A 24,092-nucleotide genomic window follows, 5' to 3' on the forward strand; every position below is an offset into this window, starting at 1 on the left:
TGCTTTATTTAGAAAAAAATTAATACTCTTAGAATAATAGTATTATACTACAAAATGTTTTAGAGTACTGAATACACTTAAAAAAATATACCGGGATACTGAATGCATTTTTACCCATATGGCATATTTATAATTTTGTATGGTTTTTTATTATGTTTGCGGATTATAATGCATTTTAACCCATATGGCATATTTATAATTTTGTATGGTTTTTTTTATTATGTTTGCGGATTATAAAACATTGTTATTTATGATTTTTTTTATTATGAATTTCTAAATTCTCAAATTAGGGGTAGGGATGTGGTTCAATAGAGAAGCTAGTTTTTACTATTTTGTTTTAACTTTTTTTATGGATTATTTTTATTTATGAATATATTTTGATTTTTTCCCCATCATATCTTTTTTTTCCCCCCTCTTCACAGGTTGATTTTATGATTGGCCACCCTTCAACCAATTCTATGATTAGTCTGGGGATAGTTTTAAATATTTGTAGTAACTTAAGACTATATTTTATAGATCAGCCAGAAAGAAAAAAATATATATGCCGCGGCACATGATTGTAGAATATTACAGCAGTCGTTAAAATGGGGTCAAAAAAGAACATTAAAGGACGGACCCAAAGCCTTTATTTGTGGTTGTGGCATTTTTTTACGTCTTTATTACCAGCATCACTGACCATTGGCGTCGGCAAAAACGGAAAAAAAAAAAAGAGGACTGACCAATTGCAAGATGGCTGTTACTTTAAAAGAAATTTCAGGTAACCAGGCTAGTAACCAAGCTGATGGTAAGCAGTCTTATCCAATCAAAAGAATAACGCAAGTTTAAATTTTGAGAGTGTACTTAATGGAAGAATCTTAATATTAACACTCCTGACTTAATGGGACAAATTCAAAGTGATTTGAGTTATATATAAAAAAAAATTTTAAGTAGACTACCACATTATGATATTTAAAATAAAAATTAAATTGCACGACAATATGGTTGGTTATATCAAATGTTGAGATGCACGTAATTAAGATATGTACAGATTTATTTACGTAATCTTTAGAGCCAGTTATCCACTCCGTTGAGATGTAACATGATTAAAATATTTATAATTATCTACATGATTTGGTTTTCTAAAATTATATTCAATACTCATATAAAAAAATTATTACCTGTTTGCCATTTAATAAAATCAAAGGTGAAAGGTGAAGATTTAGATGTATTAATTAATTAATTGATTTCTTATGTAATAGACTTAATTTGAGGCATATATTACACTATGAACTTGCGTCTAGGCCAGCCCATCAGCATTCAGGTGTCGATGATCCTTCAGGTTCCGTTGGGAAAACAACAAAAAAATCAAGAACATTTGTCAGTAATTCTTTGTTGGTCTCTCTTCAAAATTAAAAAACACAAGGCTTTTTCTATCCAATATTTTCTTATTTATTTCCGTTTTCTATACATGATAAGTACATATTTCCTAATTAATTGGGTGCTAATTTTGTATATATTGAGTTGAATTTATAAATATTTAGTGCTTATTTCATTGATCTTATATACGTTTTCTCCAAAATTAAATTATCAGGACAAAAAATGATTTTTTTTTTTAATGTAAAACCTGCTTATATCCTTTTTTATTTTGCAAGAAATATAACATAGAACAGAAAAAACGGAAGAAGACGCGGATTACACGTGGGATACGGGGCAGAGTAGTGATTGGGTAATTATAACTCGCTCCGAAATCCCGGATCGAAACAAAGTGAAAGACGTGATGGAGAAATTTGCGCCGAAGTCCAAAAAAGAAGAAGAAAGGATTAACACTATGCAGGGGGACGAATTGTGTGTGGGTATTAATCACTGCTGGTCAAAAAAACAAAAAGGCGTTTAATCACTACTTTATTTAGATAAGAAGGTTTTGGAGCGTTGATGCAAAATCAATTTGTTTATTAATATTTATTTACATATATCTAACATCCTAAAATATTTTGTAATACATCTAGTATTTTGAAGTTTTTTTAAGTACATTTAGCATAAAAATAATAATAAAATATCTTAGAGTGCTAGTTACGTATTCATTTAACAAATTTTTTGAAGAGTTAATGGCAGATGAAGTTAAAATTGATCCTTAAAAAACACAATTACACCTGAAAAAAATTAATACTCTTAGAACAATATTATACTATAAAATATTTTAGAGTACTTAACACATTTAAAAAGTACACCGGGATATTGAATGTATTTTAACCCATATGCCATATTTATAATTTTGTATGGTTTTTTATTATGTTTGCGGATTATAAAACATTGTTATTTATGATTTTTTCCTTCTGAATTTCTAAATTCTCAAATTAGGGGTAGGGTTATGGTTCCAATAGAGAAGCTAGTTTTTACTATTTTGTTTTAACTTTTTTTATGTATTATTTTATTTATGAATATATTTTGAGTTTTTTTCTCATCATATCTATTTTTTTCTGCTTCACAGGTTGATTTTATGATTGACCACCGTTCAACCAATTCTATGATTAATCATGACGTACAAGGAGGTGAAAAGAGAGTCTGAATATCGAGAGATACGCACGAATATTTAGTCTAGGGATAGTTTTAAATATTTGTAGTAACTTAAGACTATATTTTTAAGGTTTATGGATCAGCCAGAAACAAAAAAATATATGTCGCAGCGCATGATTTTAGAATATTACAGCAGTCGTTAAAATGGGGTCAAAAAGAACATTAAAGGACGGACCCATAAATATTCCATGCCCCACAAATACATGGAATTAAAGTCCCAACAAATAATAATAAGCAAAGCCTTCATTTGTGTTTGTGGGGCTTCTTCTTCTTTTTTTTTACTACTTTAAGTCTTTATTACCAGTATCACTGACCATTGGCATCGGCAAAAAAAAAAAGAAGGAAAAACATTGACCATTGGAAAGAAAACTGTTACTCTAAAAGAAAATTTCAAGTAGACTACCACATTATGATGGCGGGTTCATGTCATCTCATAAAAAGAATAACACAAGTTTAATTTTGGGAGTATATTTATTGGGAGAACTTTAATCTTAATGCTCCCATCTCAATGAAGATTAGTCTCAAGTTCAAAGTGATTTGAATTATGAAAAAAAAAAAAAGAAGAAAATTTTAAGTAGACTACCACATTATGATATTTAAAATAAAAATTAAATTGCACAACGATATGTAAAAAGAATACCATAGTTATTTTATTCTGCTGGGGAATCGTGAAATTGAAACTGATCCTCGTGCTAGATTTTGTTGTTATTTATATTTTACTGAGTAGCTCAGTTTAAAATTGTTGGTTCTAAATTTTATAAAGCTATTATTATTATTCATCACTTTGTAATTCGATTTTCATTTTTATTACACAAAATTACATATAGGCATTACCGTCGATTCTTAATATATATAAGACCTAGTCTTATATTATACTAAGGACCCAGTAAAAAAGCTTGTTAGTCACTACTGCGAGTGAGCGTATATATAAAGAAGTTCATACAGACATTGAGCACAAGCAGGAGTGTGCTCGTGAGAGGAAAATGGGAAAGAAGAATAGTGAGATTATGATAGGGGGAGATATGTTCAGCGAAACAATGAGAGAAGCTCAAAGAGCTTACAGGTCCAAAGAATGGGACAAGTTCAAGGAAATCTTTGCTGATAATAAGACAGAGTTGCTAGAGAATCTTGACTTGTTGGGGAACACCGCCATTAACATGGCAGCTCGCTCTGATAATCCAGAACTGTTGAAGGGGTTGCTGGGAAAGCTATCTGAAGAAGAAAGGTGGCGCGCCGTGAGAAAGAAGAACCGTCAAGGCAACACCCTTCTCCATATAATCGCCGAGGCTTGCAAGATGGTGGAGATGGCCGACATCGTACTTGATTTCGAAAAGACCACTCCTTTGCCGCCGGAGCTGGTAGTGGAGGAGAAGGCGGAGATGGCAGAGCTATCATCAAGGGAGAAGAAGGAGCAAGAGGAGGAGAAGAGAAGGCCATTGTTGGAGTGGAAAAACTTAAAAGGTGAAACGCCAGTGTTCAAAGCTGCTAAGTTCGGTAACCTCAAGATGCTAACCCATTTGGTCAAGCGTGCAGAAGATCAGCCTCAGACTAACCTGGAAATTCATCAAGAAAGCCCTAAAGAGACCATTCTACATGCTAGTTTGAACGCGCAATCCTTTGGTAAGTCTCTCAGGATCGAGATTTGATTGGAAACCATTTTTTATTATTTTATTTTTCGTATAGTGGAATATGGATTGTTATGTACTATTAGTACTATTTATATTGAGTTTTTATCTTTTTAAGTAGAATTTATATTGTTTATCTCATGTATTTGTTATATTTTTCGTCAAATAATCCATTTTCTTTTCTTTTTTTTGCCTTATGCACTCAATATTCAAGTCAATCCCCTTAAAAAAGTTACAAACCAGACAAATTCGAATTAGGCCATGATAGGACCCATATGGGCAACAATCCCAAATGATTGAAACCATGACCTTTGGTTAAGTTAAAATAACTCCTACTAATTGATCCAAGTGCTCGGTGGTCATAAAATTGTCCTTTAGTAATTCTTATGCTTAAGTCAAATTATTTATTTTCATACGCATTTATATAATTATGATTTAAGAAAAGAAAATTGAAATTTTTCTAGACTTGATTTTGGAATTTTAAGTGTTCTGTTTGCTGTAGAAGAGCTTTATGTCGCAAAGTATAGAAGAACTTCTTTTTTTTTAAAAAAAAAAAATGATCATAGGTTTACCAAACAAACGTTAATGTTTGATTATGTTGAATATGTTTGTGCAGATGTAGCTCTCTGGATAATCATGAAAATGGACAAGAATAATGATCTAGCTGGGAAGCAGAATAAAAATGATCTGACTTGCCTTCAGCTTCTTGCCAGAATGCCTGGTTCTTTTCAGAGTCGTTATGATCCCCAGGAATTCACCACCAAACTCGTCTATAGATGTACATTCTCTCTTTACATCTAGCTAGTGCTTTTGTTTTTTAGTTGTCACATAACTGCATTAGTTCTCACACCCAACTCTCTTTGCTTCTCCGTATATAAAACTTGTAATTTGGACCATTTAGTGCTTCCCGATGAAGGATACGACATTGAAGGTTGCAACAGCTTTGATCAGTTGCTTAGGGGAGACTTAGAAACTGGCGGACAGCATGATGCCAGGCCACCACCTCCAGGTACTTTCTGTTTGAAAAATATCAAACACTTCGTATGCATTGTCTGAGAAATTAATACTTAACTGATGATGACTTGCAGGTCATCTTTCAAGGGCCAATTACGCAGTTTGGAAATATCTAGCTGAAGGTGCCACCATCATTGAACATATAATCCCCACACAAATATATACTGAGTCAATTAAATTATTAATAGTTTGAATATTCGAATATATACTAATATGGATCATTAATTATATGCATGCTTGACCAAAATGAGCGAGCAGTATTCGAGTGGATTGAGTCGATCTGGGAAATAAAGAAGAAACATCAATTAGCAGAACGTGTGGCCCAGGTTCTTGTGAGGCGCGACTACTCGTGGCAGAGTTCTTATTATAACCAACCTCACGATAGGACAGTGGTCAAGCTTCCCCCAGTTCTACACAATGTCGCGAAAAGGAAACAGCAATTGAAATGGAAGGAAAAGAAAGAAGTTATGGAAGAAAGAGAAGAAGAGGAGAAGGACAAACTGGAACACTATAAAGATCACTCGCCATTGCTGATAGCAGCTAGCAATGGGATTATAGAAATCATACACTTGTACCTTAAAGAACATCCGGAGTCTATAAATCACTTCAGTGAAAGTGGCCAAAACATACTGCACATAGCGGTCAAGCACCGTCAAAGAGAAATCTTCAAATGGCTACAGGATCAACCAGAGCTTCCCTCACTGGCTTCTCGAGTTACTCAAAGTAATCGTACGGCATTGCACCAAGTTGCGAGGATGGATTATTACAGGGGATCACCCCTACCTGGCGCAGCATTCCAACTCCAAGAAGAGCTGGATTGGTATAAAGTAAGTATAGGCCATTAAGCTCATGAAATATGATTAATATTAGAGCTATGTTAAACGATACCAATATTCGATCTTGTGTCTGATGTGCAGCGAGTGGAAAAGATTGTTCCATCCCACCTTCACATGCATTGTGACAGACATCTACTAACAGCAGGAGATCTTCTGGACATAGAGCACGATCAGATGCTTGCAGACGCCCAACAATGGATAAAAGATACCTCTCAGTCTTGCTCCACGGTGGCAGTCCTTGTGGCCACGGTGGTCTTCGCGGCGGCCTACACCATACCGGGCGGGACCGAGGGTGGCTCCGCGCTGCTCTCCAGAGCTCCGGTGTTCATATTCTTCACCATCATGGACATCGTGGCCCTTGCCTTCTCCTTGGCTTCGGTGGTGATGTTTCTTTCCATCCTCAATGCGCCGTTTGAGCTGTGGGATTTCCACAGGTCCCTGCCACGGAAACTGAGCATAGGGTTTGCTTTTCTGTTCGTGTCGCTGACCACCACGATGCTTGCTTTTAGTGCGACCATTTTGATCACAATCAGGTTGCAATGGAAGAACTGGACTTCGACCTTGGTGTACAGTGCTGCGCTCTTTCCTGTCACCGTATTTGCCTTGATTGAATTCCCACTTTACAAGAAGATTCCGATTATGTTCTCCAAGCTGTTCCCCAACTTATGTAAGAAGAAGATTTCAATTGGTCGATCAAGCAGAAGGGCTTAAGATAGCGTAGTACCAATGAGCGAAGAACAGAAATTAGTTCGAATTTTTAATTGATCTGCTAATTTGTCGTTTTCTGCTAAATAAAGGAGTTTGTAGTAGGTAGTGTTTGTACGTGGAAGCCCATGATTTGGTTGGTGTGGTGTGTTATATTTCTCTAGCATTTGCGACTTTTGAAAAGTTCTTGTTGTAGTGTTTCTTTTTAAACTAAGGATGAATAAGATACGATTTCTTGTGATTGTCTCATTCTCCTGTGTCTGGTCTTGTGCGTGTTTAATTTTTCTCAATTCATAAATAATAGTAATTTTAATATCTACAGGCATGTCTACTTCCAAATTTCTACATATGGTTGGTGATATCAAATGTTGAGATGTACGTTATTAAGATAAGTACAGATTTATTGACCTAATTTAGTTTCATAAATCCTGGGAGCATACCTGCATGATTCGGTTTTCTAAAGTTCAGTGCTCATCTAAAAAATCACACTTGAAATTTTCGATGCATAATTAATTGATTTCTTATTTTTGATTCCTTAAGCTTACTCTCATTTTAATTTTGGTCTTTCAAATTTCAAACTATAAGTTTTGCTCCCTCAAGTCTCTATAATTCAATAAAAACTTGGACCATCTGAAGGACCAAAATCTATGGTTGGAAATTTATGAACCAAAAATTATATTAAGCCTTTCATAAACTTATTTTGTGATTTGGGGGCAACTGAACAGTCAGCTTGGGTCTCGGCTGGCCCAGGGAAAAAAACCCTTTATCATGATCTCTTGTAAGTCTTTTATAAGATAATTAATGATAGTTTTTCACTTTTACCTCTCATTATAAGGAGGAGAGAGGGTATTTAATTAAATGCAGGAGAGATGAGAGAATTTTCGTATCATATTCTTTCATAAGAACAAAATAGGTCATTTTTATCAATTTAAAACACATTTAATAACTTAACTAACATCTTTTGATTTGTGAGAAAACTTAAGTGTTATCAAATGTTAAAGTGTCAAATATAAACAGAATTATTGGGGATTAAAGTATAGATTCCCTAGTGCACTACTTACATGGGAGAGCCTTATTGCTTGTCCTGCAGTAAGATCCTTTTAATATCCTAATTCCTACGCAAAAGAATGGCTCGGATACGTTGATGTGTGTGTGGGTGCATACGTGATAAATGTGTATGTATAAGGCTAAAGTAGCTACGCCTAGTCTTTCTCTTTGTTTTATTTATAGTTAAAAAGATAAGTAAAGATGACATAAGATTATAAACGGGATTGAACATGTCACCTCTCAGTCTCAATGAAAAAGTTTCATGCCACTGAACTAGTCTTTCCAAAATATATGTGATGACGGCTATATATATATGTTGATATATATGTGTGGGTGCAGATGTAACTCTTTGGATAATCATGAGAACGGATGTGAGCAGTCTGCTGCTGGCGAGGAATAAAAGTGGGCTGACTTGTCTTCAGCTTCTCGCCAGAATGCCCACTATAGCGCTTCCGAATGAAAGGTACGAGATGGAAGGTTACGATGGCTTCGAGTTGCTTAGGCCTTCCTCAGAATTGGAAACTGAACAACAAAATGATGCCAAGCCACCAGCTTTATACCGTAGCTTGTTACAGCAACGTTAATTACCACGTCCAAGGGCTCTCATAATATTTAGCTGACATTCAGGTCTTCCAAGGATCAACTATGCAGTTTGGAATCATCTAGCTAAAGGTAATAAGAATATTGTTTACGAGTCAAAACACCCACACCAAGATCACAACACTGAAATATAATGAAATAATATAACAAACAGTGTTCGTGGGGATTGATTCCCCCTGGAAAAGAAAGAAGCATCATCAGTTAGCAGAGCGTCTGGCCAAGTTTCTGGTTAAGCATGATTACTTGTGGCAGATCTCTTACAATCATATTAAGAAAACACTGGTCATTTTTTCAAAATCTATGGTTTGAAATTCATGGGGCAAAAATTTTATTAAGCCTTTCATAGACTTAATTTGTGATTGGGGGACAACTGAACAATCAGCTCGGGTCTCGGCTAGCCCGGGGAAAAAAACCTTTGTCATGATCTCTTGGAAGTCCTTTGCAACATAATTAATGATAGTTTTCACTTTTACCTCTTTTTATAAGGAGGAGAGAGGGTATTTATTAAATGCAGGAGAGATGAGAGAATTTTCGTATCATGTTTTTTAATAAGGGCAAAATAGGTATTTTCTATCAATTTAAAACACATTTAATAACTTAAGTAACATCTCTTGATTTGTGAGAAAACTTAAGTAACGTCTCTTGATTTATTATTTTTCATCTCACTCCTCTCTCTCTCTTATACTTTATAAGGCACTTCCAATATGTTTCATACAGACTAAAAAAAACTTTAAATTTTATTAACTCTCATTTAAAATTTAATAAATTTCTAACTTTATCCCTATTTAATATACATTATACCTCATATAAACAAAGTCAACATAATAATAAATGAGAGGTAAAATTATACATTCATATAAAAAATTTCTATTAGTGCCCTATAAATAGGACTAAAAAATAGCTTCTCTCTCTGTCCTATAAATAGGACCAGTGGAGTATTTAATAGTGGTGAAAGTGAAAAATCATATTAATTATTCCAACAACATTTTATATTTTAAATCATAATTTTCTTCTAGCTAACGTCTTATACAATACTAATACCGATTCTAACATTCATTTTTGTTCACACTTGGATTCTAACAGCCACTGATGCACGTGTATTACGTGGTACCAAAGTAAAATATATATATATATATATATATATAAAAGGCATTTTCTTTTCAATTTTTCACCTTTCTTTTGATTTTCTGCAAGCAACAAAGAATATATATCGCAGCACATATGCTTTTAGAATATTACAGCCCGTTAAAAAGAAAAGAAAAAATAAAAAGAACAATGGACGCCGGACACACTTCTATATGAGACTGACTATTCCATAAATCTCAAAATATATCGAACATTAAAGTCCCAACAAATAGTGATTATTAGCAAAGTCTTTATTTGTGTGTCCGGGGGTCATTTTTGACTTCAAGTCTTTACCATGCAATCTATATTTCTGACCATAGGCACCGTTAATTTATTTATATTTTTAACACGCACAAGTAATTTCATACAGATTTAAATTTGAACTGCACCATAGTTAAAAGTGCGATTATACATTTTTTTCAAAAGAAAATTTTAATTAGACCAAGACATCCTGATGTTTAAAATAAAAGTTAAATTACACGACAATATATAAAAATTAATACAATAATAATTTTATGCTGGTGGAATCCCGATGCTGATCGTGTGGTAGATTGTACTGTTATATATATACATACATACATATATATTAATTATGACGTAGCTCAATTTCGAATAGTGCTAGGTTCTAATTCTAAAAAGCTATTATTATGCATCACTATTAAAAAGCTATTATCATTCATCACCATATATATCACACTAATATTCGATTTTCACTTCTTTTTTTTTTTGACATAAAAAATACTTGTATACTGCCTAATGATTAGAAAGCTTCCCGCCAACTGTGTGTGTGTCTATATGTAGAAAGAAGTTCAGACAGACATTGAGCACAAACAGGAGTGCGTTCGTGAGAGGAAAATGGGAGAGACGAGTGGTGAAATTAAGATAGAGGGAGAGGCTTCTCTGTTCAGCGAGAGAATAAAAAGAGCTCAGAGAGCTTCTAGGTCTGAAGATTGGAGAGCCTTCAAGGAAATCTTTGAAGAAGATAAGAAAGATTTGCTTGAGGATTTCGACTTGTTCAAGAACACCGCCATTAATGTTGCAACTCGCTCTGATAGCCCCAAACTCCTTCAGGATTTGCTGGAGATGCTTTCAGCACAAGAACGCTGGCATGCTTTCACGAGGAAGACCTGTGAAGGCAACACTCTCCTTCACGAAATCGCTTTGGTTTGCAGGGTGGCGGAGATGGCTGATGTCGTACTCTGTATATCTTGATTTGTTTGTTGTGTTGGTTGAATCATTTTAATTTGAATCATCTGCCATACATCGCTCTATCTCCCATTTTTCCACAGACGAAGCCAAAAAAAAAAAAGTTAATTTTTTTTGGGTTGTAGGTCAGATTTGTTTTATTTACAGTTTCATTGTTTTACTACATATCACCTCCAGTCTTAAATATAAAATCTACCAGTAAATTATACTATACAAAATAGATCTTATGTCAAGAAGGTAGTATGTTTTTAACTTGTGTAATTTTATAATTTTATTTTCATGATTAAAGTAAAAGCATTGTGCCTCTAGGATAAAGGATCAGAGTGTCGAGACTTTTTTCCGTTTTGCATGATCATAAGGTTATCATGAGCGTTTTTCCCGCCAAAAGAATGTCGACTCTCTTGGTTATTGCAAACGGGAATGAACCTATCACCTCTCTCGGTCTCAGTCAATGAAAAAGTTTCACGCCCCTAAACTAGTCTTTGCAAAATATATGTGATGACGGCTGTGTGTGTGTGGGTGTGTGTGTGTGTTGATATATACGTGTGGGTGCAGATTTAACTCTTTGGATAATAATGACAATGGATGTGAGCAGTCTGCTGCTGGAGAGGAATCAAAGTGGGCTGACTTGTCTTCAGCTTCTCGCCAGAATGCCCACTGCTTTTCGGAGCCACTACCCTCTGGGATCCCTTGCCAATCTCATCTATAACTGTACTTTCTCTCTCCCTACCTCTCTCTCTCTCTTCTCTGTGTGAATGCAAATGAATGTAAACTCGTAATTTGGATGATATATAATATATATATATATAGCGCTTCCGGATGAAATATACGAGATTGAAGTTTACGATAGCTTCGAGTTGCTTAGGCCTTCCTCAGACTTAGAAACTGGACAACAAAATGATGCCAAGCCACCAGCTTCAGGTACCTTAGCCTGTTGTTACAAAAACGTTAATTATCACGTCCAAGGGCTCTCATAATATTTAGCTGATATTCAGGTCTTTCGAGGATCAACTATGCAGTTTGGAAACATCTAGCTAAAGGTAATAAGAACATTGTTTACGAATCAAAACACCCCCACCTTGATCACAACACTGAAATTTAATGAAATAATATAACAAACAGTGTTCGTGGGGATTGATTTCCTCTGGAGAAGAAAGAAGCATCATCAGTTAGCAGAGCGTCTGGCCAAGTTTCTGGTTAAGCATGATTACTCGTGGCAGATCTCTTACAATCATATTAAGAAAACACTGGTCGTTTTGCTATCTGTTGTTTACAACGTCGCAAAAAGGAAGAAACAAGTGGAACGCAAGGAAGAGAAGAGGCAAGACAAACAGGATCTTGATGACGACGACGACGACCAAGATCCAAACAAACAAGCAGAAAAGAAACACCATTATGGTAATCACACTCCATTGCTGGTTGCTGCGAGCAATGGGATTATAGAAATCGTTCAACTGTTCCTTGAAGAGCATCCAGAGTCTGTAAATCATGTAAGTGAAGATGAACAAAACATACTCCACATGGCCGTCAAGCATCGTCAGCTAGAAATCTTCAAACTTCTCAAGAAAAATCCATCTTTTGGCACATTGGTCAATCGAATATCTAGGGAGAATCATACAGTTTTGCATCAAGTTGCTAGAATGGATTATTACAGAGTAGCTAGCCTTGCTGGTGCAGCTTTCCAACTTCAGGCAGAGCTAAAATGGTACAAAGTAAGCAAACAAATTAAACTATATAACTAGCTCTTCTTCATGTTATCTTCACTGATATATATTAATGGTATTCATATTTAAGAAGGCCAATATTTTGTTGGCTTCCGCAGAGAGTGGAAGAAGTTGTTCCCAGTTATCTGCACTTGCATTGTGACTATAGGAGGCTTACAGCGGGGGATGTTCTGGACACAGAGCACGATAATATGCTTGCAGACGCACAAGCATGGATCAAGCAAAATGCCGAGTCCTGCTCCACCTGTCGGTGCTCGTGGCCACGGTTGTTTTGCGGCGGCCTACACCATCCCGGGAGGGAGTGAGGGCGGCACTCCGGTGTACCTCAGATCGTCGGTGTTCATTTTCTTCACCGTCATGGACATCGTGGCACTTGCCTTCTCCTTGGCTTCCGTGGTGATGTCTCTTTCCATCCTCACGTCGCCGTTTGAGCTCTGGGATTTTAAGAGGTATCTGCCACATAAACTAAATATAGGGTTCGCTTTTCTGTTTTGCTCGCTCACCACCACAATGCTTGCTTTTAGTGCAACCATTTTGCTGACTATTAGGTTGCAATGGAAGCAATGGACTTCGACTTTGGTTTATAGTGCTGCGTTCTTTCCTGTGACCATATTTGGATTGATCGAATTCCCACTTTATATGATGCCTCCAAGCCTCATCTGCAAGGTACACAAGAAGATCATGAAGGTGATTCCAATTAATAGAGCCGTCAAACATTGTTGCTGCAGAAGGAATCAAAGAGCAAAGTATCCGTAAGCGATGAATAAAGTAATTGGTGAAAATTTCAAATCAAAGGTTTGTTAATTATTAAGTTTTTCTGCAAGATAAATGGAATTGTGGGTGTTTGATGAATGTGTGTGTGTGTGTGTGTGAGAGAGAGAGAGAGAGAGAGAGGGAGAGAGGGAGAGGAGCTGGTTTGTTGTTGAGTTGTGTTGTTCTTATATAGGAAGCCATGTTGGTGTGGTCTGTTCCGTTATTCTTATATAATGTGAGCGAATTTGAATTTAAGTATATTGTCCAGAACACAAGAAAATTATAACCGACAATATAAGATTCCTTTTGATCATTACATTCTCCTAACATGCTTATAATTTATAGCCAATTCTAAATTCAAATAAAGGAAGAGGGTTGTGTTGGTCGACGAAGAATTTTATCCAACCTCTTTTATAACATAATTCTCCTAATCCCCTTATATGCTATCTCTATTCATCTCAAATATTAACAGCATTACTCATTTTGAATTCCCTTCGCTTCAAAATATGATTCCCTTTGAAACAACATTTTTACTTTTACATGTCTCTTTAAGAACTCAATATAACATTTTCACGTTTTTGTTATTATATCTTTAATTATTTATAATACACATCGCATCAGTATGTACGAAAGATTAAAGGTAAATTTGGAATTGTCAAAAAAATTTCATATTATGCTCTTAACTTCATTAGAAAAAGGCTAAGAGACAGAGAGTATTAGATTTTTTAGGACTTCCTAACTTCAACTGAAATATAGTAAGAGACAACGAGATAAAGAAGAAGGAAGAAGTTTCTAAAAATCAAAATAAAAGGCTTCAATATATGTTTCTGTAGTATTTTCGATCCCAAACCCTATAAATTTAATACGAGGAGCAGTAATATTTTCTGTGGAACTAGAATAGGCCCTCAGATACCAGTGGCGATAAACCATGTGGGCCACTTAAAGCCCAACATCTAGTTCCTGCGCCTCCGGTTAACAAGAATTTGACTCAAGCTTAATTAATTAATTTGAATTGAATTAGTTAATATGATATATATATTTTTTTATAAAATATTCTAGGCATATTTTTAATTTCTTTTCTTCCTCTTCTACTTAATTATTGTCGAGGGAAGATCAAGAAGGTTAATCTAAAAAAGGTTAATACTTATATGAAATACTTCTTACAGTTAAGATTAATATCAACTCTTTAATTAGGTCTTATATTAAACATGAAAAAAATATTTCTTTGAAGTAACGCCTTTGAAAGGTCAGTAAATAAATTAAATATTTGGTAACTAAGTTTCATTTGATTAGGTTAATTTGGGGCACGTGTTGGACTCATTAACGAACTTGGGTCTTGGCAAGCCTATCAACATGCATCTGTGAATGAACCCTCGTTTCCTTGTTGGTCCCTTTTAATGCTGATTATATAATAAAACATTCATTAATTATACTCACACTGGAATCCTAATAACCCTCGATACATCTGAATAATGTGGTGCTAAAGTAAACAACAGAAGGCATTTTCTTTTCAATTTCTTCCTTTTTAACCTTTTTATTTTTGTAAGCTAAGAATAAATATGTTAATGCAGCATTCTTTCACAATACTGTTACTTTCTTTAATCCCAAACAGGAACCATTAAGAAAAAAGCCACCCTTGTGTCCGTAGTTTATTTGCAATGCTTTACAAATATCAATCGGTGTCCAGTAATATGAAAATATTTTCCTTGGTTTTATCACTCAAACCGCTATATAGCAAGACTACAGGAATTAAGTAATAAACCTCTATTTCCTTGATCGATCTCTTTTAAGTTCTAATGGAAAATTATTGTTGTTGTTGTTATTGCTGCTGCTGCTGCTGCTGCTACGCAAATGCTCGATATATTGTTCCTTTCATAGTACATCTCTTAAGAGTTGTCCAATGAGATGTTATCTGAGACAGTATGATTTTCTTTACAGTTTTTACCTTCTTTCTTTCTTTCTTTGCTTTTTATTTTTTTTGGGCCAACGACAGTTTTTGCTTTCTATTTTTGTGAGCAAAGAATAATATGCTTTCCATTACGACATTAAAACGCAGGCAAAAAAATAAAAATAAAAAGAACATTAGAGGACAAAGTATAGTATTTTCACAAAACTCAACATAAATCACTTAGATCAGATGCAGAGGTCATTTTCAGTATTTTACTAATATTAATAGCCAACATTTTGGTCTGTTCTTCAATTTAGAGATCACATTGCTTATTACACTATATTTATATATAGATATAAATATTATGTTCAGCTTGATGTCCTTCAGGTCTAAGACATGTTTGATTATATTGATGACATGTGAATGCAGATGTAGCTCTTTGGATAATTAGCAAAATGAACGGCAGAAGCCTGGTTATGGAGCTTAATGAAAGGAAATTCACTTGTCTCGAGCTTCTTGCTAGCTTGCCCCAAGCTTTTCGGAGCAACTACCCTATGGAATCATCCCTCACCAGACTCATTAGCCATTGTACCCTCTCTTATTAATAATTACTAAAAGTCTTAATGTTAGAAATAATATATTAGCTGTCATACTTGAATCAAGTTGTTTCAGTTGTAACCGTTAGATTACTTACCATAGTAACACATGTACAAGCCTGATGGCTATATAAAGCTGTAATTTACACATTAATAATATATCACATTCAGATTCTTTATATGGTATGCAAAGCCATAGAACGATCCATGGCTTCCTCGTCTTCGCTTCCAATCATTTCTTCCTCTGATTCAGTCGTTGCCTTCTCTCATTCCATTTTTGTCAAGCTTGATGATTCCAACTTCCTCATCTGGCGGCAACAAGTTCTTAGTGCGGTGAAAGGATATGCTCTTGAATTATTTCTTGATTCATCAATTGCTCCGCCTGAGCAATTTGAACTTCATGATGATTAGCGTGTTGCATTTACCTCTGAATATACAAGGTCGATGCATCGGGATCAACTTCTCATGTCCTGGCTACTTTCTTCCATGTCCGATTCGGTCCTTACTCATACTATTGGATGTGAGACTACTACTCAGATTTGGGACAAAATCAGCGTCTTCTTTGCTTCACAAACCAAAGCTAAAGTGAAGCAGCTCAAAATGACCCTGAAGAACATGAAGAAAGAGAATTCGTCTATGAATGAATATCTCTTAAAGGTTAAGGCCAGCGTTGATGCTCTAGCTGCAATCGACTCGCCGGTGTCTCTTTCTGATCAATTGGAGTTCATCTTTGATGGTCTCTTTGAGGATTATGATCCTTTCATAATTTCAATCTCCACCAGGCTTAAGCCCTACATTGTAGCTGAAATCAAAGCGCTACTCATGGCACAAGAGGCTCGTATTGAAAAGAATTGCCGATCTGTACTGGCGGTCTCCCCTATTATGGTAAATATTGCTCAAAACCATGCTCCTTAACAAAGTTGTGGCAATCGTAATCATGGCTAAGGAGGAGGAAGGCATGGTAGTTGTGGTAATAACAACAACTCTACTAAGTCAAAGGTGATATGTCAGCTTTGTAGCAAGACAGGGCACATTGTTTCTTCGTGCTGGTACATGTTTGATGAATCTTTCCAAGGTCTTTCTATTTCTGATTCCTATTCTTCCGCGGTACCCGCTAATTAGTCTGCACTCATTGCTACTTCTGACATTGTTGCTGATCCGTCTTGGTATTTTGACTCTAGAGCAACGAGTCATCTTACTCATGATCCGACTTCTCTAGCTGAATCTTCAAAGCATAATAGAGCGGAGCAAGTCCATGTTGGTGATGGTGCAGGTTTGGCTATCAAATCTGTTGGCACCTCTGTTATTTCCAATACTTCTCCTTCTCTTAAACTGAATAACATTCTTCATCTGCCACGAATCAGTAAGAATTTAATTTCTGTCTATAAGTTTTGTTATGATAACAAAGACTCAGTTGAATTTGATGAACGACAGTGCCGCGTCAAGGGATCCCAAAGCTAAGCGAATTCTCTACCAGTGCTATGTCAGAAATGGGATGTACCCTGCGTTGGACCTTAAGTTCAAGCCTCATTCTGAAGCTTGTTTCTTTGTTGTAGTTTCAAATACAAGCTGTTCTATAGACACTTCTTGTAATTCCTTTCTGTTTTGGCACAATAGACTTGGACATCCGTCCTCCTTTGTTGTTTCCTCTGTTATGAAGAACTGTAAAGTGCCTCTCAATAAAACTGCTACTTTTGATTTCTGTAAAGCTTGTATACTTGGGAAATCATATAAGCAACCCTTTCTTTATTCTGATACTGTGTATGCTGCACCTTTTGATATGATATATTTTGATATTTGGGGACCTTCCCCTGTTAAAACTCGTGATGGTTATCTCTACGAATATTTTTACTAATGCTCGAACTAGATATACATGGATCTATCCTCTGAAACTTGAATCAGATGCTTTTGTTGTGTTTCAGCAATTTGTTGCCTTTGTTTCAACTTAGTTTAATACTACCTCTGTTATTTCCAATACTTCTCCTTCTCTTAAACTAAATAACATTCTTCATCTGCCACGAATCATTAAGAATTTAATTTCTGTCTGCAAGTTTTGTTATGATAACAAAGTCTCAGTTGAATTTGATGAACGATAGTGCCGCGTCAGGGATCCCAAAACTAAGCCAATTCTCTATCAGTGCGATGTTAGAAATGGGATGTACCCTGTGTTGGACCTCAAGTTCAAGCCCCATTCTGAAGCTTGTTTCTCTGTTGTAGTTTCAAATACAAGATGTTCTATAGACACTTCTTGTAATTCCTTTCTGCTTTGGCACAGTAGACTTGGACATCCGTCCTCCTTTGTTGTTTCCTCTGTTATGAAGAACTGTAAAGTGCCTCTCAATAAGACTGCTACTTCTGATTCCTGTAAAGCTTACATACTTGGGAAATCACATAAGCAACCCTTTCTCTATTCCGATACTGTGTATGCTGCACCTTTTCATATGATATATTATAATATTTGGGGACCTTCCCCTGTTAAAACTTATGATGGTTATCTCTACGATATTCATTTTACTGATGCTCAAACCAGATATATATGGATCTATCCTCTGAAACTTAAATCAAATGCTTTTGTTGTGTTTCAGCAATTTGTTGCCTTTGTTTCAACTCAATTTAATACTACCATTAAGATTTTTCAATTAGATGGTGGTGGTGAATATCGTCGGTTCACCAAATTTCTTGCTCATCGTGGCACAATCCATACAAAGCTATCCTCATGTTTATGAGCAAAATGGTGTCGCTAACCGCAAACACCGACATATTACTGAAGTTGGTCTTACACTACTGGCTCAAGCTTCTCTGCCTCTCTCTTACTAGTATGATGCTTTTGGAATGACAGTATCTCTTATCAACATTCTTCCCTCTTCGGTTCTTCAAGGGAAAACGTCCCATGAAACTTTATATTCCAGGGCACCTAATTATAGTAGACTTAGAGCCTTTGGTTGCTCTTGTTTTCTATTAACCCAACCATATAATCTTCACAAGTTTGACTATAAGTCTTTTGAATGTGTTTACCTTGGACCTAGTTCTACACATAAAGACTACAAGTGCCTATCATCTTCTAGCAGAATTTATATTGCTTGGGATGTTGTTTTTAATGAAACCTCCTTTCCCTACCCTAGTCTTTTTCTCACCAATACCAAATCTATTGTTACTTCACCTACTACCTTTACTTCAGTTGCACCATGCACTATTCCTATATACTTACCTACCTCTCCACCCTTAACTTCACGTCATACTCTTTCACAACAGTCTTCACCTCAACCTCAACCTTCACCAACCTTTACTACACCTCAATCTTCAGCCTCCACATTACCTCCACCTTTTCCTGGTCCTAGTCCTTCCCAACCTCTATCTCATTCTCCCTCCTCACCATCTTCTTCTTCCCAGTCTTCTCCTTCTCCACCTCATAAATCTTCTTATCCCATGATTACGCGATCAAAAACTAGAAACTTAAAACCCAGAGTTTTTGTTGCTACTGTTACTTCTAAACCAGATTCTATTTCTACTGCCCGTCAATCATCCCATTGGCGAATAGCAATGGAAGAAGAGTCTACTGCTCTACAAAGAAATAAGACTTGGTCACTTGTACCTTTAGCTGCTGGGCGACAAGCTATAGGACGTAAATAGGTCTTTAGAACCAAATTCAATCCTGTCAATTCTTCTCCCAGGTATAAAGCACGTCTGGTTCCTAAAGGATTTCATTAGCAAGAAGGGTATGACTTTCATGAAAACCTTAGTCTAGTTATTTGGCTTGTCACTATTTGTATAGTGTTAAGCATTGCATTGTCTCAAAATTGGCGTATTTATCAAATTGATGCGAATAATGCATTCTTAAATGGCTATCTGAAGGAGGAAGCATATATGGTTCAGCCTCTAGGCTTTGAAAGCAGAGATAAAACTTTGGTTTGCAAGTTAGATAAGGCTCTTTATGGTCTTAAACAAGCTCTAAGGGCTTGGTTTGAAAGGCTTGGTAGTGCTCTTATGAAATATGGTTTTGAAGCTAGTAGATGTGATCCGTCGCTTTTCATTCGCTCTACTTCCAGTGAATTACTATTTGTTCTGGCCTATGTTGATAACATTATTATCACTAGTTATTCTCAGACCAATATTATGACTCTTATTGCTAATTTGGATCGTGAGTTCTCACTGAAGGATCTTGGCCCGTTGAGTTATTTTTTGAGTATAGAAGTTAAGAGGTACAAAGATGGCTCTCTTCACTCAGTTCAGACCAAGTACTTTAAAGATATTCTGTCTCGAGCTAGTATGGTCAATGCCAAAGGAGTAGTTACTCCTATGACAGTGGGTCTCAAGCTTTTCAAACATGGATCGGATGTTATGATTAAGCCATAGCTCTATCAATCTATTGTAGGAGCTCTTTAGTATGCAACGATCACTAGACCATAAGTAAGTTTTGCAGTCAACAAGGTGTGCCAGTTTATGCAGAATCCACTCATCAGCCATTGGAAAGCAGTGAAACGTATCCTACGGTATCTAGCAGGAACATTAACTCATGGCATAGTTCTTCGACCTTGCACCAGTCGAGCGATTACAGCATATTATGATGCTGACTGGGCCTCTGATTGTAATGATAGACGCAGTACTATAGGGTTTTGTATCTATTTTGGTACTAATCTAGTTGCCTGGTCATCTAAGAAGCAGGCTACCGTGGCACGATCAAGTACAGAGGCCGAATATAGAAGTATGGCCTCCACTGTTACTGAAGTATTATGGATAAAGTCTCTACTTCAAGAGTTACATGTTGTACTTTCTAGACTTGCGCAAGTGTTGTGTGATAATCTCAGTACTGTAATGATAACAACAAATCCAATCATGCACGCCCGGACAAAACACATTGAGTTGGATCTTCATTTTCTAAGGGAGAAAGCAATAAAGTGAGAATTTCTTGTGCAGCATATTCCTAGTCAAGATCAAGTTGCAGACGAGATGACGAAGGCTCTATCTCAAAGCACATTCCTAGATTTTAAAAGATATCTATGTATATGACATAATTCAAATGATATATCAAGTAGCTTAAAGGGGTAGTTCAAATTGAGGGAAGATCTTAGAAATAATATATTAGCTGTCATACTTGAATCAAGTTGTTTCAGTTGTAACCGTCAGATTACTTAGTGTCGTAACACGTGTACAAGCCTGATGGCTATATAAAGCTATAATTTACAAAACAGCTTACAATGACAAGTTGTAAGGTAGTAAGTAATAATTGCTTAATTGTTATTAGGACTTGTTAGTATTTTTTTTTTTAAGACCTCATTGTAATTATCTCTTAATAATTTACTTATTTTACTTTCATAATTCCATTATTTCATTATTGCTTCTCACAACTCTAGAAATGGGATCATGTATGCGTGTGTATATAATTTGGGTGGATAGTGCTTCCCGTTGATGAAGGCTATTGATGCAACTTGTCGAGTGCTCAGAAGGTTCAAGAAGCCAAAAAGCCAATAATCGAACAGTACCTAGAGCAAATTTTAAATAGAAGAGTGTGTTAATTTGTGCTCTTCTGCTCAATAAAGAAGTTTGTGTGCGTGTGTGAGGAAGCCTAACTAGTTGGTCTATTCTATTTTAATTTTTAATTTTTATTTTCATCAAGTAACATTTTTCTTTTTGTAGGTATAATTATTTTGGTATATCTATCAAGTACCTTCTATTCAAGATAATATCGAGTACTAAATACAGATATTTTTCCCAATGGAGATTTAAACATTAGTTTACATGTTGTGGAGAACTGCTAGACCTAATCCTTGTTAGTTTTAGGTAACACCTTTTAGATAACTGATAAATGAGTAATTTCGTTTTATGAACTTAATTTGGGTTACATATGGGACTCATTCTTCTTCTTGTTTTTTTTGCCAACATGTATTGGACTCATTCATGAACTTGCGTCTAGACAGGCCCATCAAAACGCACATGTGAATGACGCCGTTTCTTGTTTGGTTTCTGGACTTGACTTCATTTTCTTGTTGGGCCTTCTAATGGAAAATTTTTTATGAGGCTAGTACTGGTTATATGGTAGTAAATCCATCATATTCACACTTGAATCCTAACAACCACGGTTACTTCCGTATCACGTGGTAATAAAGCAAAGAACAGGAGGCTTTCCCTAGGCGTTTCCTTTTTATTTTCTTCCTTTTTCCTGTATTTCTTGATGGCTCTCCTCTAACCCAAGATTATATTGTTCTTTTCTTAGTTCATCTCTTAAAGTTGGCCAACGAGTTGTTATTAATTAGAGAGGGTATAATTTTCTTTTCCATTTTTCCTTTCTGTTTTTGCAAGCAAAGAATATGCATGCTTAAATTATGATATCTGGATGCTTTCAATTATGATATTGAAGCACAGGCCAAAAAAAATAAAAGAACATTAGAGGATAAAGTACACTATTATATGCCCCGTAACTTTATTTTACATATATCACTTTGCCACGAGAAATTAGCTTCTGTAGTTTCAGGTGCGCGTTTATATTTTTAACACAAATAACTGTCATATAAAATCTGAAATTGAATTCAACTATACAAGCTCCAAAGTTAGATTATTACGAAGCTATGATTCCAATCTTGGTCCACAATGTATGTAAGAAGACGATGAAGGCGATTGGTGCAACTGGTCGAGTGCTCAGAAAGCTCAAGAAACCAAAAAATCAATAATCCACAGCAAATTTTAAATCGAAGAGTGTGCTACTTAATTTGTGCCTTTTCTGCAAAATGAAGAGTTTGCGTGTGTGAGTGTGAGAGAGGAAGCCTTGCTAGTTGGTGTATTCTACTATATCTCCTGGTCCTAAATATAACCTAAATGTAATATTCATTTTATAGTATAAATTCAGTCTTATTATAAAGTGAGTATTATATTTAGGATTGGAGGACTATTATTTTTATAAGAGTATATGCGAGTTTGGTGTACCTTTTTTAAAATCTTTTATTTTGTTAGGCATAACACCTTTCGAACAATTGATGATTGAGTTTCATTTTATGAACTTAATTTGGGGCACGTATTGATGGGCGTGCATCTGTGAATGACTTCATTTCTTAATTCTTTCTTTGTTTTCTCTTTTTCCCCCTTGTTGGTCTCTTAGCTTCTAATGGAAAAATTCTTGAGTCTAATACTAATATATATAATAATATGCATTATATTCACACTTGAATCCTAACAACCATTGTTACACATGTATCATGTGGCGCTAAAGTAAAAAACATATAAGGCTTTTCCTAGGAATTTTTTCTTCCAGTTTCTTCCTTTTTCCTTTTTTTTAATTTAATAAAGCAACGTATGTGAGTGTGTTTGTGTGAATGCAGCATTCTTTTAGAACATTAGAGTACATATGTATTCATCTGTCAATTTAATAAACTTGAATTTCTTGATCGGTCCCTCTAAGTTGGAACTGAAAATTATTACTATGACGTAAATTCCCAATATTATATTGTTCTTTACGTAGTACCTCTCTTAAAGTTGGCCAATGAGTTATTATATTGGAGAGGTTCCTTTACATTTTTGCAAGCAAAGAATATGCAGGCATTAAATTATGATATTTGGGTGCTTTAAATTATGAAAATTAAAAAGAACATTAGAGGATAAAGTTAAGAAAGAAGCCCAATTAAATCCAACTAAAATCAAAATTCAAATTCAAACCTACACTCTTAACAAATGCCTAATCTGATTAGGGAATTGTGAATATTGTTAAAAGACAAGGACGTCCCATATAGTCAAAAAGGAAAATTGAAGATATACAGATGTAGACCAAACTTCAATTTTAATTATTTCAATTAGGTTTAATTGGAATTTAATTACAAATTCCCACAGGCTTGGGTAGTCCCTCAATTGTTTTTCAGCAAACTATGAAAATAAAATTATGAGATACCAAGTTTTCTATTTTTCTAGTAGTATTTTATATTGATTGATTCAGAAAATAAACTAATAACAAGGTGGATGATCACGGAAGATGCACATTCCTGGACATATTTTGCTTCAGCCATCATTAAGAAAAAGACTGGAACTTAAACACGAAGGGTTAATTAACAACCTAATGAAAATGTGAACATTACAATATCCAGAAAGGAGTATATAAGATAATCAACTTGCTTCTGACATTACCATCCTGATTTAAGATGAAATAAACAGTAGCTTACAAACCTAAAACAATATTAGGAACAGATTTTCTGTGACAGCAAGACCAATGAACCTGTTCTAAAATTACCTAAACTAATCGTCATAAAATTGTAGGATATGAAGTAGTCACAGTCAAATTGTTTGGAGTAATTACCAATTCGCTGGAAAAAGAGAGGGCTTTATTTAAGACTCTGGGAATTCGCAAGGTAGTGTTTCTCTTGCTCCATAAATAACTAGACTTGTAATTAGTAGTCACAAGGTGACAAAAATAAGGATGTGAGCAAGTCATGGTATATCTG

At 35.4% G+C, this 24,092-nt stretch overlaps 2 protein-coding genes across 2 annotated transcripts; both read left to right on the plus strand.

The window, feature by feature from the left end:
- The first annotated feature begins 3,536 nt into the window (after nucleotides 1-3,536).
- On the plus strand, nucleotides 3,537-6,739 carry LOC114714659 (uncharacterized). The gene is made up of 6 exons (XM_028899419.1): nucleotides 3,537-4,173; nucleotides 4,795-4,956; nucleotides 5,080-5,187; nucleotides 5,267-5,314; nucleotides 5,451-6,019; nucleotides 6,110-6,739. The coding sequence occupies exons 1-6, from the start codon at nucleotides 3,537-3,539 to the stop codon at nucleotides 6,737-6,739; spliced, it is 2,154 nt and encodes a 717-aa protein (XP_028755252.1).
- Nucleotides 6,740-11,292: 4,553 nt separating this feature from the next.
- On the plus strand, nucleotides 11,293-16,083 carry LOC114714660 (uncharacterized). Its single transcript, XM_028899421.1, has 6 exons — nucleotides 11,293-11,422; nucleotides 11,522-11,632; nucleotides 11,834-12,423; nucleotides 12,637-12,884; nucleotides 12,984-13,122; nucleotides 15,844-16,083. The coding sequence occupies exons 1-6, from the start codon at nucleotides 11,293-11,295 to the stop codon at nucleotides 16,081-16,083; spliced, it is 1,458 nt and encodes a 485-aa protein (XP_028755254.1).
- Nucleotides 16,084-24,092: the final 8,009 nt, after the last annotated feature.

Source organism: Neltuma alba, unplaced genomic scaffold, assembly GCF_004799145.2.
Source record: "Neltuma alba isolate B1F8T4 unplaced genomic scaffold, ASM479914v2 tig00011524_pilon, whole genome shotgun sequence".
NCBI classification, from domain to species: Eukaryota; Viridiplantae; Streptophyta; class Magnoliopsida; order Fabales; family Fabaceae; genus Neltuma; species Neltuma alba.